Raw genomic sequence first — 14999 nt, 5'->3', positions numbered from 1 at the left:
TAGAGAGGTCACACTATAGAGCTCTGTACTGTAGAGAGGTCACACTATAGAGCTCTGTACTGTAGAGAGGTCACACTATAGAGCTCTGTACTGTAGAGAGGTCACACTATAGAGCTCTGTACTGTAGAGAGGTCACACTATAGAGCTCTGTACTGTAGAGAGGTCACACTATAGAGCTCTGTACTGTAGAGAGGTCACACTATAGAGCTCTGTACTGTAGAGAGGTCACACTATAGAGCTCTGTACTGTAGAGAGGTCACACTATAGAGCTCTGTACTGTAGAGAGGTCACACTATAGAGCTCTGTACTGTAGAGAGGTCACACTATAGAGCTCTGTACTGTAGAGAGGTCACACTATAGAGCTCTGTACTGTAGAGAGGTCACACTATAGAGCTCTGTACTGTAGAGAGGTCACACTATAGAGCTCTGTACTGTAGAGAGGTCACACTATAGAGCTCTGTACTGTAGAGAGGTCACACTATAGAGCTCTGTACTGTAGAGAGGTCACACTATAGAGCTCTGTACTGTAGAGAGGTCACACTATAGAGCTCTGTACTGTAGAGAGGTCACACTATAGAGCTCTGTACTGTAGAGAGGTCACACTATAGAGCTCTGTACTGTAGAGAGGTCACACTATAGAGCTCTGTACTGTAGAGAGGTCACACTATAGAGCTCTGTACTGTAGAGAGGTCACACTATAGAGCTCTGTACTGTAGAGAGGTCACACTATAGAGCTCTGTACTGTAGAGAGGTCACACTATAGAGCTCTGTACTGTAGAGAGGTCACACTATAGAGCTCTGTACTGTAGAGAGGTCACACTATAGAGCTCTGTACTGTAGAGAGGTCACACTATAGAGCTCTGTACTGTAGAGAGGTCACACTATAGAGCTCTGTACTGTAGAGAGGTCACACTATAGAGCTCTGTACTGTAGAGAGGTCACACTATAGAGCTCTGTACTGTAGAGAGGTCACACTATAGAGCTCTGTACTGTAGAGAGGTCACACTATAGAGCTCTGTACTGTAGAGAGGTCACACTATAGAGCTCTGTACTGTAGAGAGGTCACACTATAGAGCTCTGTACTGTAGAGAGGTCACACTATAGAGCTCCTGTACTGTAGAGAGGTCACACTATAGAGCCCTGTACTGTAGAGAGGTCACACTATAGAGCTCTGTACTGTAGAGAGGTCACACTATAGAGCTCTGTACTGTAGAGAGGTCACACTATAGAGCTCTGTACTGTAGAGAGGTCACACTATAGAGCTCTGTACTGTAGAGAGGTCACACTATAGAGCTCTGTACTGTAGAGAGGTCACACTATAGAGCTCTGTACTGTAGAGAGGTCACACTATAGAGGTCTGTACTGTAGAGAGGTCACACTATAGAGCTCTGTACTGTAGAGCGGTCACACTATAGAGCTCTGTACTGTAGAGAGGTCACACTATAGAGCTCTGTACTGTAGAGAGGTCACACTATAGAGCCCTGTACTGTAGAGAGGTCACACTATAGAGCTCTGTACTGTAGAGAGGTCACACTATAGAGCTCTGTACTGTAGAGCGGTCACACTATAGAGCTCTGTACTGTAGAGCGGTCACACTATAGAGCTCTGTACTGTAGAGCGGTCACACTATAGAGCCTGTACTGTAGAGAGGTCACACTATAGAGCTCTGTACTGTAGAGAGGTCACACTATAGAGCTCTGTACTGTAGAGAGGTCACACTATAGAGCTCTGTAGCTGTAGAGAGGTCACACTATAGAGCTCTGTACTGTAGAGAGGTCACACTATAGAGCCCTGTACTGTAGAGAGGTCACACTATAGAGCCTGTACTGTAGAGAGGTCACACTATAGAGCTCTGTACTGTAGAGAGGTCACACTATAGAGCTCTGTACTGTAGAGAGGTCACACTATAGAGCTCTGTACTGTAGAGAGGTCACACTATAGAGCTCTGTACTGTAGAGCGGTCACACTATAGAGCGCTGTACTGTAGAGAGGTCACACTATAGAGCTCTGTACTGTAGAGAGGTCACACTATAGAGCACTGTACTGTAGAGAGGTCACACTATAGAGCTCTGTGACTGTAGAGAGGTCACACTATAGAGCTCTGTACTGTAGAGAGGTCACACTATAGAGCTCTGTACTGTAGAGCGGTCACACTATAGAGCTCTGTACTGTAGAGCGGTCACACTATAGAGGCTCTGTACTGTAGAGAGGTCACACTATAGAGCTCTGTACTGTAGAGAGGTCACACTATAGAGCTCTGTACTGTAGAGAGGTCACACTATAGAGCTCTGTACTGTAGAGAGGTCACACTATAGAGCTCTGTACTGTAGAGAGGTCACACTATAGAGCTCTGTACTGTAGAGCGGTCACACTATAGAGCTCTGTACTGTAGAGAGGTCACACTATAGAGCTCTGTACTGTAGAGAGGTCACACTATAGAGCTGTGTACTGTAGAGCGGTCACACTATAGAGCTCTGTACTGTAGAGAGGTCACACTATAGAGCTCTGTACTGTAGAGAGGTCACACTATAGAGCTCTGTACTGTAGAGAGGTCACACTATAGAGCTCTGTACTGTAGAGAGGTCACACTATAGAGCTCTGTACTGTAGAGCGGTCACACTATAGAGCTCTGTGCTGTAGAGAGGTCACACTATAGAGCTCTGTACTGTAGAGAGGTCACACTATAGAGCTCTGTACTGTAGAGAGGTCACACTATAGAGCTCTGTACTGTAGAGAGGTCACACTATAGAGGCTCTGTACTGTAGAGAGGTCACACTATAGAGCTCTGTACTGTAGAGAGGTCACACTATAGAGCCCTGTACTGTAGAGAGGTCACACTATAGAGCTCTGTACTGTAGAGAGGTCACACTATAGAGCTCTGTACTGTAGAGAGGTCACACTATAGAGCTCTGTACTGTAGAGAGGTCACACTATAGAGTTCTGTACTGTAGAGCGGTCACACTATAGAGCTCTGTACTGTAGAGAGGTCACACTATAGAGCCCTGTACTGTAGAGAGGTCACACTATAGAGCTCTGTACTGTAGAGAGGTCACACTATAGAGCTCTGTACTGTAGAGAGGTCACACTATAGAGCTCTGTACTGTAGAGAGGTCACACTATAGAGCTTCTGTACTGTAGAGCGGTCACACTATAGAGCCCTGTACTGTAGAGAGGTCACACTATAGAGCTCTGTACTGTAGAGAGGTCACACTATAGAGCTCTGCACTGTAGAGCGGTCACACTATAGAGCCCTGTACTGTAGAGCGGTCACACTATAGAGCTCTGCACTGTAGAGCGGTCACACTATAGAGCCCTGTACTGTAGAGAGGTCACACTATAGAGCTCTGTACTGTAGAGAGATCACACTATAGAGCCCTGTACTGTAGAGCGGTCACACTATAGAGCTCTGTACTGTAGAGAGGTCACACTATAGAGCTCTGTACTGTAGAGAGGTCACACTATAGAGCTCTGTACTGTAGAGAGGTCACACTATAGAGCTCTGTACTGTAGAGAGGTCACACTATAGAGCTCTGTACTGTAGAGAGGTCACACTATAGAGCTCTGTACTGTAGAGAGGTCACACTATAGAGCTCTGTACTGTAGAGCGGTCACACTATAGAGTTCTGTACTGTAGAGCGGTCACACTATAGAGCCCTGTACTGTAGAGAGATCACACTATAGAGCCCTGTACTGTAGAGCGGTCACACTATAGAGCTCTGTACTGTAGAGAGGTCACACTATAGAGCTCTGTACTGTAGAGAGGTCACACTATAGAGCTCTGTACTGTAGAGAGGTCACACTATAGAGCTCTGTACTGTAGAGAGGTCACACTATAGAGCTCTGTACTGTAGAGAGGTCACACTATAGAGCTCTGTACTGTAGAGAGGTCACACTATAGAGCTCTGTACTGTAGAGCGGTCACACTATAGAGCCCTGTACTGTAGAGAGGTCACACTATAGAGCTCTGTACTGTAGAGAGGTCACACTATAGAGCTCTGTATTGTAGAGAGGTCACACTATAGAGCTCTGTACTGTAGAGCGGTCACACTATAGAGCTCTGTACTGTAGAGCGGTCACACTATAGAGGTCTGTACTGTAGAGCGGTCACACTATAGAGCTCTGTACTGTAGAGCGGTCACACTATAGAGCTCTGTACTGTAGAGCGGTCACACTATAGAGCTCTGTACTGTAGAGCGGTCACACTATAGAGCTCTGTACTGTAGAGCGGTCACACTATAGAGCTCTGTACTGTAGAGCGGTCACACTATAGAGCCCTGTACTGTAGAGCGGTCACACTATAGAGCCCTGTACTGTAGAGAGGTCACACTATAGAGCTCTGCACTGTAGAGAGGTCACACTATAGAGCCCTGTACTGTAGAGAGGTCACACTATAGAGCTCTGTACTGTAGAGAGGTCACACTATAGAGCTCTGTACTGTAGAGAGGTCACACTATAGAGCTCTGTACTGTAGAGCGGTCACACTATAGAGCTCTGTACTGTAGAGAGGTCACACTATAGAGCTCTGTACTGTAGAGCGGTCACACTATAGAGCCCTGTACTGTAGAGAGGTCACACTATAGAGCTCTGCACTGTAGAGAGGTCACACTATAGAGCCTGTACTGTAGAGAGGTCACACTATAGAGCTCTGTACTGTAGAGAGGTCACACTATAGAGCTCTGTACTGTAGAGAGGTCACACTATAGAGCTCTGTACTGTAGAGCGGTCACACTATAGAGCTCTGTACTGTAGAGAGGTCACACTATAGAGCTCTGTACTGTAGAGCGGTCACACTATAGAGCTCTGTACTGTAGAGAGGTCACACTATAGAGCTCTGTACTGTAGAGCGGTCACACTATAGAGCTCTGTACTGTAGAGAGGTCACACTATAGAGCTCTGTACTGTAGAGCGGTCACACTGGAGGAGGGTCACTGAGAGTAGCTTACCCCCCTTGTTAGTCAGGATCGCTAGCTTGCTTGGACACCCGGTCATGTGCCGACCTCCATTGGGGTAAAAGTCAAAGTGTCCGATAGGTTTAATGATCCCGACACCTGGAGACGTGAAGATGAGAGTTACGGGCAACTTCTGACAACCACTGAGCTAAACCTACAAATCATTACCAGTAAATTTATTGGTGTCCGTGTGGATCACATCAACAAAATCCGCATCAGACGGGTCCAGGCGAACGTCTTCAGGAGTGTTCTCAAACCAGGGCCGGGCCGGGTCCAGACCTTGAGAAGAGAACGGACCGGGTGAGAGAAGCACAGCCCAGGGCTACAGACTCTGACCACACGCGGTAATGGTCACAGCACGTAGGCCAGACCGAGGCCAGACCGAGGCCAAACCGAGGCCAGACCGAGGCCAGACCGAGGCCAGACCGAGGCTAGACCGAGGCCAGACCGAGGCTAGTGCCATCAGAGGAGAACTACAAACCCCAGCGAGGAAACAAAAAGGCACGGCAGCACCACAGTCAGGATGAAAGTGTAAAACTACCGGCCCAAGCAGCGCAAGTGTCCAGGAGCAGAGCCTGGTGAAGCAGAACTGCTGGGGCAGGAGAAAAGCGAACATTCCGAAACTGAGGGACTGAACAGGAGCTGAGGATCATCACCAGCCACTGCCATCACTGCCACATCAGGACAGAGGGACGGTGCAGCACGGAACAGCATCAGAGGAGCAGGACAGAGGGACGGTGCAGCACGGAACAGCATCAGAGGAGCAGGACAGAGGGACGGTGCAGCACAGAACAGCATCAGAGGAGCAGGACAGAGGGACGGTGCAGCACAGAACAGCATCAGAAGAGCAGGACAGAGGGACGGTGCAGCACGGAACAGCATCAGAGGAGCAGGACAGAGGGACGGTGCAGCACGGAACAGCATCAGAGGAGCAGGACAGAGGGACGGTGCAGCACGGAACAGCATCAGAGGAGCAGGACAGAGGGACGGTGCAGCACGGAACAGCATCAGAGGAGCAGGACAGAGGGACGGTGCAGCACGGAACAGCATCAGCGGAGCAGGACAGAGGGACAGTGCAGCACGGAACAGCATCAGAGGAGCAGGACAGAGGGACGGTGCAGCACAGAACAGCATCAGAGGAGCAGGACAGAGGGACGGTGCAGCACAGAACAGCATCAGAAGAGCAGGACAGAGGGACGGTGCAGCACGGAACAGCATCAGAGGAGCAGGACAGAGGGACGGTGCAGCACGGAACAGCATCAGAGGAGCAGGACAGAGGGACGGTGCAGCACGGAACAGCATCAGCGGAGCAGGACAGAGGGACAGTGCAGCACGGAACAGCATCAGAGGAGCAGGACAGAGGGACGGTGCAGCACGGAACAGCATCAGAAGAGCAGGACAGAGGACGGTGCAGCACGGAACAGCATCAGAAGAACAGGACAGAGGGACGGTGCAGCACGGAACAGCATCAGAAGAGCAGGACAGAGGGACGGTGCAGCACGGAAGAACATCAGAAGAGCAGGACAGAGGGACAGTGCAGCACGGAACAGCATCAGAGGAGCAGGACAGAGGGACAGTGCAGCACGGAAGAACATCAGAGGAGCAGGACAGAGGGACAGTGCAGCATGGAACAGCATCAGTAGAGCAGGACAGAGGGACAGTGCAGCACGGAACAGCATCAGAGGAGCAGGACAGAGGGACGGTGCAGCACGGAACAGCATCAGAGGAGCAGGACAGAGGGACGGTGCAGCACGGAACAGCATCAGCGGAGCAGGACAGAGGGACAGTGCAGCACGGAAGAGCATCAGAGGAGCAGGACAGAGGGACGGTGCAGCACAGAACAGCATCAGAGGAGCAGGACAGAGGGACGGTGCAGCACGGAACAGCATCAGAGGAGCAGGACAGAGGGACGGTGCAGCACGGAACAGCATCAGAGGAGCAGGACAGAGGAACGGTACAGCATGGAACAGCATCAGAGGAGCAGGACAGAGGGACGGTACAGCATGGAACAGCATCAGAGGAGCAGGACAGAGGGACAGTGCAGCACGGAACAGCATCAGAGGAGCAGGACAGAGGGACAGTGCAGCATGGAACAGCATCAGAAGAGCAGGACAGAGGGACAGTGCAGCACGGAACAGCATCAGAAGAGCAGGACAGAGGGACGGTGCAGCACGGAACAGCATCAGAGGAGCAGGACAGAGGGACAGTGCAGCACAGAAGAGCATCAAAAGAGCAGGACAGAGGGACGGTGCAGCACGGAACAGCATCAGAGGAGCAGGACAGAGGGACAGTGCAGCACGGAAGAGCATCAGAGGAGCAGGACAGAGGGACAGTGCAGCACGGAACAGCATTAGAAGAGCAGGACAGAGGGACGGTGCAGCACGGAAGAGAATCAGAAGAACAGGACAGAGGGACGGTGCAGCACGGAACAGCATCAGAAGAACAGGACAGAGGGACGGTGCAGCACGGAACAGCATCAGAAGAGCAGGACAGAGGGACAGTGCAGCACGGAACAGCATCAGAAGAACAGGACAGAGGGACGGTGCAGCACGGAACAGCATCAGAAGAACAGGACAGAGGGACGGTGCAGCACGGAACAGCATCAGAGGAGCAGGACAGAGGGACGGTGCAGCACGGAACAGCATCAGAGGAGCAGGACAGAGGGACGGTGCAGCACGGAACAGCATCAGAGGAGCAGGACAGAGGGACAGTGCAGCACGGAACAGCATCAGAGGAGCAGGACAGAGGGACAGTGCAGCACGGAACAGCATCAGAGGAGCAGGACAGAGGGACGGTGCAGCACGGAAGAACATCAGAGGAGCAGGACAGAGGGACAGTGCAGCACGGAACAGCATCAGAGGAGCAGGACAGAGGGACAGTGCAGCACGGAACAGCATCAGAAGAGCAGGACAGAGGGACAGTGCAGCACGGAAGAACATCAGAAGAGCAGGACAGAGGGACAGTGCAGCACGGAACAGCATCAGAGGAGCAGGACAGAGGGACGGTGCAGCACGGAACAGCATCAGAGGAGCAGGACAGAGGGACAGTGCAGCACGGAACAGCATCAGAGGAGCAGGACAGAGGGACAGTGCAGCACGGAACAGCATCAGAGGAGCAGGACAGAGGGACAGTGCAGCACGGAACAGCATCAGAGGAGCAGGACAGAGGGACAGTGCAGCACGGAACAGCATCAGAGGAGCAGGACAGAGGGACAGTGCAGCACGGAACAGCATCAGAGGAGCAGGACAGAGGGACAGTGCAGCACGGAACAGCATCAGAAGAGCAGGACAGAGGGACAGTGCAGCACGGAAGAACATCAGAAGAGCAGGACAGAGGGACAGTGCAGCACGGAACAGCATCAGAGGAGCAGGACAGAGGGACGGTGCAGCACGGAACAGCATCAGAAGAGCAGGACAGAGGGACAGTGCAGCACGGAAGAACATCAGAAGAGCAGGACAGAGGGACAGTGCAGCACGGAACAGCATCAGAGGAGCAGGACAGAGGGACGGTGCAGCACGGAAGAACATCAGAGGAGCAGGACAGAGGGACAGTGCAGCACGGAAGAGCATCAGAGGAGCAGGACAGAGGGACGGTGCAGCACGGAAGAGCATCAGAAGAGCAGGACAGAGGGACGGTGCAGCACGGAACAGCATCAGAGGAGCAGGACAGAGGGACAGTGCAGCACGGAACAGCATCAGAGGAGCAGGACAGAGGGACAGTGCAGCACAGAAGAGCATCAGAAGAGCAGGACAGAGGGACAGTGCAGCATGGAAGAGCATCAGAAGAGCAGGACAGAGGGACGGTGCAGCACAGAAAAGCATCAGAAGAGCAGGACAGAGGGACGGTGCAGCACAGAAAAGCATCAGAAGAGCAGGACAGAGGGACGGTGCAGCACAGAAGAGCATCAGAAGAGCAGGACAGAGGGACGGTGCAGCACGGAAGAGCATCCGAGGAGCAGGACAGAGGGACGGTGCAGCACGAAGAGCATCAGAAGAGCAGGACAGAGGGACGGTGCAGCACAGAAAAGCATCAGAAGAGCAGGACAGAGGGACAGTGCAGCACGGAAGAGCATCAGAAGAGCAGGACAGAGGGACGGTGCAGCACAGAAGAGCATCAGAAGAGCAGGACAGAGGGACGGTGCAGCACGGAAGAGCATCCGAGGAGCAGGACAGAGGGACGGTGCAGCACGAAGAGCATCAGAAGAGCAGGACAGAGGGACGGTGCAGCACGGAACAGCATCAGAAGAGCAGGACAGAGGGACAGTGCAGCACGGAAGAGCATCAGAAGAGCAGGACAGAGGGACGGTGCAGCACGAAGAGCATCAGAAGAGCAGGACAGAGGGACGGTGCAGCACGGAAGAACATCAGAAGAGCAGGACAGAGGGACAGTGCAGCACGGAACAGCATCAGAAGAGCAGGACAGAGGGACAGTGCAGCACGGAACAGCATCAGAAGAACAGGACAGAGGGACAGTGCAGCATGGAAGAACATCAGAAGAACAGGACAGAGGGACGGTGCAGCACGGAACAGCATCAGAGGAGCAGGACAGAGGGACGGTGCAGCACGGAAGAACATCAGAAGAGCAGGACAGAGGGACAGTGCAGCACGGAAGAACATCAGAAGAGCAGGACAGAGGGACAGTGCAGCACGGAACAGCATCAGAGGAGCAGGACAGAGGGACAGTGCAGCACGGAACAGCATCAGAGGAGCAGGACAGAGGGACAGTGCAGCACGGAAGAACATCAGAAGAGCAGGACAGAGGGACAGTGCAGCACGGAACAGCATCAGAGGAGCAGGACAGAGGGACAGTGCAGCACGGAACAGCATCAGAGGAGCAGGACAGAGGGACGGTGCAGCACGGAACAGCATCAGAGGAGCAGGACAGAGGGACAGTGCAGCACGAAGAGCATCAGAAGAGCAGGACAGAGGGACGGTGCAGCACGGAAGAACATCAGAAGAGCAGGACAGAGGGACAGTGCAGCACGGAACAGCATCAGAAGAGCAGGACAGAGGGACAGTGCAGCACGGAACAGCATCAGAAGAACAGGACAGAGGGACAGTGCAGCATGGAAGAACATCAGAAGAACAGGACAGAGGGACGGTGCAGCACGGAACAGCATCAGAGGAGCAGGACAGAGGGACAGTGCAGCACGGAAGAACATCAGAAGAGCAGGACAGAGGGACAGTGCAGCACGGAACAGCATCAGAGGAGCAGGACAGAGGGACAGTGCAGCACGGAACAGCATCAGAGGAGCAGGACAGAGGGACGGTGCAGCACGGAACAGCATCAGAGGAGCAGGACAGAGGGACAGTGCAGCACGGAAGAGCATCAGAGGAGCAGGACAGAGGGACAGTGCAGCACGGAACAGCATCAGAAGAGCAGGACAGAGGGACGGTGCAGCACGGAACAGCATCAGAAGAATAGGACAGAGGGACGGTGCAGCACGGAACAGCATCAGAGGAGCAGGACAGAGGGACAGTGCAGCACGGAACAGCATCAGAGGAGCAGGACAGAGGGACGGTGCAGCACGGAACAGCATCAGAGGAGCAGGACAGAGGGACGGTGCAGCACGGAACAGCATCAGAGGAGCAGGACAGAGGGACAGTGCAGCACGGAAGAACATCAGAGGAGCAGGACAGAGGGACAGTGCAGCACGGAACAGCATCAGAGGAGCAGGACAGAGGGACAGTGCAGCACGGAACAGCATCAGAAGAGCAGGACAGAGGGACAGTGCAGCACGGAAGAACATCAGAAGAACAGGACAGAGGGACGGTGCAGCACGGAACAGCATCAGAGGAGCAGGACAGAGGGACAGTGCAGCACGGAACAGCATCAGAGGAGCAGGACAGAGGGACAGTGCAGCACGGAAAGCATCAGAGGAGCAGGACAGAGGGACAGTGCAGCACGGAACAGCATCAGAGGAGCAGGACAGAGGGACAGTGCAGCACGGAACAGAATCAGAGGAGCAGGACAGAGGGACGGTGCAGCACGGAAGAGAATCAGAAGAACAGGACAGAGGGACGGTGCAGCACGGAACAGCATCAGAGGAGCAGGACAGAGGGACAGTGCAGCACGGAAAGCATCAGAGGAGCAGGACAGAGGGACAGTGCAGCACGGAACAGCATCAGAGGAGCAGGACAGAGGGACAGTGCAGCACGGAACAGCATCAGAAGAGCAGGACAGAGGGACAGTGCAGCACGGAAGAACATCAGAAGAGCAGGACAGAGGGACGGTGCAGCACGGAACAGCATCAGAGGAGCAGGACAGAGGGACGGTGCAGCACGGAAGAACATCAGAGGAGCAGGACAGAGGGACAGTGCAGCACGGAAGAACATCAGAAGAACAGGACAGAGGGACAGTGCAGCACGGAAGAGCATCAGAAGAGCAGGACAGAGGGACAGTGCAGCACGGAAGAGCATCAGAAGAGCAGGACAGAGGGACAGTGCAGCACGGAAGAGCATCAGAGGAGCAGGACAGATGGACAGTGCAGCACGGAAGAACATCAGAAGAGCAGGACAGAGGGACAGTGCAGCACGGAAGAGCATCAGAGGAGCAGGACAGAGGGACGGTGCAGCACGGAAGAGCATCAGAAGAGCAGGACAGAGGGACAGTGCAGCACGGAACAGCATCAGAGGAGCAGGACAGAGGGACGGTGCAGCACGGAACAGCATCAGAGGAGCAGGACAGAGGGACAGTGCAGCACAGAAGAGCATCAGAAGAGCAGGACAGAGGGACAGTGCAGCATGGAAGAGCATCAGAAGAGCAGGACAGAGGGACGGTGCAGCACAGAAAAGCATCAGAAGAACAGGACAGAGGGACAGTGCAGCACGGAAGAGCATCAGAAGAGCAGGACAGAGGGACGGTGCAGCACAGAAGAGCATCAGAAGAGCAGGACAGAGGGACGGTGCAGCACGGAAGAGCATCCGAGGAGCAGGACAGAGGGACAGTGCAGCACGAAGAGCATCAGAAGAGCAGGACAGAGGGACGGTGCAGCAGGAACAGCATCAGAAGAGCAGGACAGAGGGACAGTGCAGCACGGAACAGCATCAGAAGAACAGGACAGAGGGACAGTGCAGCATGGAAGAGCATCAGAAGAACAGGACAGAGGGACGGTGCAGCACGGAAGAACATCAGAATAGCAGGACAGAGGGACAGTGCAGCACGGAAGAACATCAGAAGAGCAGGACAGAGGGACAGTGCAGCACGGAACAGCATCAGAAGAACAGGACAGAGGGACAGTGCAGCACGGAAGAGCATCAGAAGAACAGGACAGAGGGACAGTGCAGCACGGAAGAGCATCAGAAGAACAGGACAGAGGGACGGTGCAGCACGGAAGAACATCAGAAGAGCAGGACAGAGGGACAGTGCAGCACGGAAGAACATCAGAAGAGCAGGACAGAGGGACGGTGCAGCACGGAAGAGCATCAGAAGAGCAGGACAGAGGGACAGTGCAGCACGGAACAGCATCAGAAGAACAGGACAGAGGGACAGTGCAGCACGGAAGAGCATCAGAAGAGCAGGACAGAGGGACGGTGCAGCACAGAAGAGCATCAGAAGAGCAGGATAGAGGGACAGTGCAGCACGGAAGAGCATCAGAAGAGCAGGACAGAGGGACGGTGCAGCACGGAAGAACATCAGAAGAGCAGGACAGAGGAACAGTGCAGCACAGAAGAGCATCAGAAGAGCAGGACAGAGGGACAGTGCAGCACAGAAGAGCATCAGAAGAACAGGACAGAGGGACAGTGCAGCACGGAAGAGCATCAGAAGAACAGGACAGAGAAACAGTGCAGCACAAAATAATATCAGAAGAGCAGGAATATAAACAATGATTTGTTCTATTCAATGTAAGCAAGCACAGATCTTGATAATGGTGAGGAAATAAGTTACAAAGCTGCAGAACCTGTAATGTATGATCGGAATGGACCCGGGTCTGGATGATAGGAGCAGGAAGATGCTCCAGAAGAAGAAGCAGATGAAGGGCCCAGCGGTGAGGAGATGCTAAAGACACTGGGGAAAATGGAGGAACGCGGGGGTGGGGGTAATGGAGGAACGTGGGGGTGGGGGGTAATGGAGGAACGTGAGGGTGGGGGGTAATGGAGGAACGTGGGGGTGGGGGGTAATGGAGGAATGCGGGGGTGGGGGGTAATGGAGGAACGTGGGGGTGGGGGGTAATGGAGGAATGCGGGGGTGGGGGGTAATGGAGGAACGTGGGGGTGGGGGGTAATGGAGGAACGTGGGGGTGGGGGGTAATGGAGGAATGCGGGGGTGGGGGTAATGGAGGAACGTGAGGGTGGGGGGTAATGGAGGAACGTGGGGGTGGGGGGTAATGGAGGAACGTGAGGGTGGGGGGTAATGGAGGAACGTAAGGGTGGGGGGTAATGGAGGAACGTGGGGGTGGGGTGTAATGGAGGAACGTGGGGGTGGGGGGTAATGGAGGAACGCGGGGGTGGGGGGTAATGGAGGAACGTGAGGGTGGGGGGTAATGGAGGAACGTGGGGGTGGGGGGTAATGGAGGAACGTGAGGGTGGGGGGTAATGGAGGAACGTGGGGGTGGGGGGTAATGGAGGAACGTGAGGGTGGGGGGTAATGGAGGAACGTAAGGGTGGGGGGTAATGGAGGAACGTGGGGGTGGGGTGTAATGGAGGAACGCGGGAGTGGGGTGTAATGGAGGAACGCGGGGAGTGGGGGGTAATGGAGGAACGTGGGGGTGGGGGGTAATGGAGGAACGTGGGGGTGGGGGGTAATGGAGGAACGCGGGAGTGGGGGGTAATGGAGGAACGTGGGGGTGGGGGGTAATGGAGGAACGTGAGGGTGGGGGGTAATGGAGGAACGTGGGGGTGGGGGGTAATGGAGGAACGTGAGGGTGGGGGGTAATGGAGGAACGTGGGGGTGGGGGGTAATGGAGGAAGGCGGGAGTGGGGGGTAATGGAGGAACGTGGGGGTGGGGGGGGTAATGGAGGAACGTGAGGGTGGGGGGTAATGGAGGAACGTGAGGGTGGGGGGTAATGGAGGAACGCGGGGGTGGGGGGTAATGGAGGAACGCGGGGGTGGGGGGTAATGGAGGAACGCGGGGGTGGGGGGTAATGGAGGAACGCGGGGCTGGGGGGTAATGGAGGAATGCGGGGGTGGGGAGTAATGGAGGAACGCGGGGGTGGGGGGTAATGGAGGAACGTGGGGGTGGGGGGTAATGGAGGAACGCGGGGGTGGGGGGTAATGGAGGAACGTGAGGGTGGGGGGTAATGGAGGAACGTGAGGGTGGGGGGTAATGGAGGAACGTGGGGGTGGGGGGTAATGGAGGAATGCGGGGGTGGGGGGTAATGGAGGAATGCGGGGGTGGGGAGTAATGGAGGAATGCGGGGGTGGGGGGTAATGGAGGAACGCGGGGGTGGGGGGTAATGGAGGAACGTGGGGGTGGGGGGTAATGGAGGAATGCGGGGGTGGGGGGTAATGGAGGAATGCGGGGGTGGGGGGTAATGGAGGAATGCGGGGGTGGGGGGTAATGGAGGAACGTAGGGGTGGGGGTATTGGAGGAATGCGGGGGTGGGGGGTAATGGAGGAATGCGGGGGTGGGGAGTAATGGAGGAATGCGGGGGTGGGGGGTAATGGAGGAACGCGGGGGTGGGGGGTAATGGAGGAACGTGGGGGTGGGGGGTAATGGAGGAACGCGGGGGTGGGGGGTAATGGAGGAACGTGGGGGTGGGGGGTAATGGAGGAATGCGGGGGTGGGGAGTAATGGAGGAATGCGGGGGTGGGGGGTAATGGAGGAATGCGGGGGTGGGGGTAATGGAGGAACGTGAGGGTGGGGGGTAATGGAGGAACGTGGGGGTGGGGGTAATGGAGGAACGTGGGGGTGGAGGGTAATGGAGGAACGTGGGGAGAATATGGAGGATTGCAGAGGACTGCGGCATTAACTGAATTTTGGCTGAAGGGACAGAAGCACATGGAGCTGGAGCCACCACAAGGCCCTGGTGTCACGCCGTATTTTGAGGGGATGGGAGAAAGACTGGACGGGGCCCTGCTGCTCACCCTCACACTAATGGGAGCCCTAGG

The 14999-nt window shown here is 54.7% G+C and overlaps 1 protein-coding gene across 1 annotated transcript in view; it reads right to left on the bottom strand.

Annotated features, from left to right (window-relative positions):
• Positions 1–4943: 4943 nt before the first annotated feature.
• Positions 4944–14999, bottom strand: part of LOC142285655 (pancreatic triacylglycerol lipase-like) — a gene marked incomplete at its 3' end in the record, with an annotated part of 59748 nt that continues 49692 nt past the window's right edge. The window contains exons 8-9 of the mRNA XM_075333288.1: positions 5118–5228; positions 4944–5048 (exon numbers count right to left, since the gene is read on the bottom strand). Of these exons, the coding sequence (XP_075189403.1) occupies positions 4944–5048; positions 5118–5228 (216 nt within the window). The remainder of the gene's footprint in view (positions 5049–5117; positions 5229–14999) is intronic.

The sequence above is a fragment of the Anomaloglossus baeobatrachus genome, unplaced genomic scaffold, assembly GCF_048569485.1.
Source record: "Anomaloglossus baeobatrachus isolate aAnoBae1 unplaced genomic scaffold, aAnoBae1.hap1 Scaffold_603, whole genome shotgun sequence".
NCBI classification, from domain to species: domain Eukaryota; kingdom Metazoa; phylum Chordata; class Amphibia; order Anura; family Aromobatidae; genus Anomaloglossus; species Anomaloglossus baeobatrachus.
Note: the sequence above shows the minus strand (reverse complement) of the source record. Positions and strands in the feature narration are given on the sequence as shown.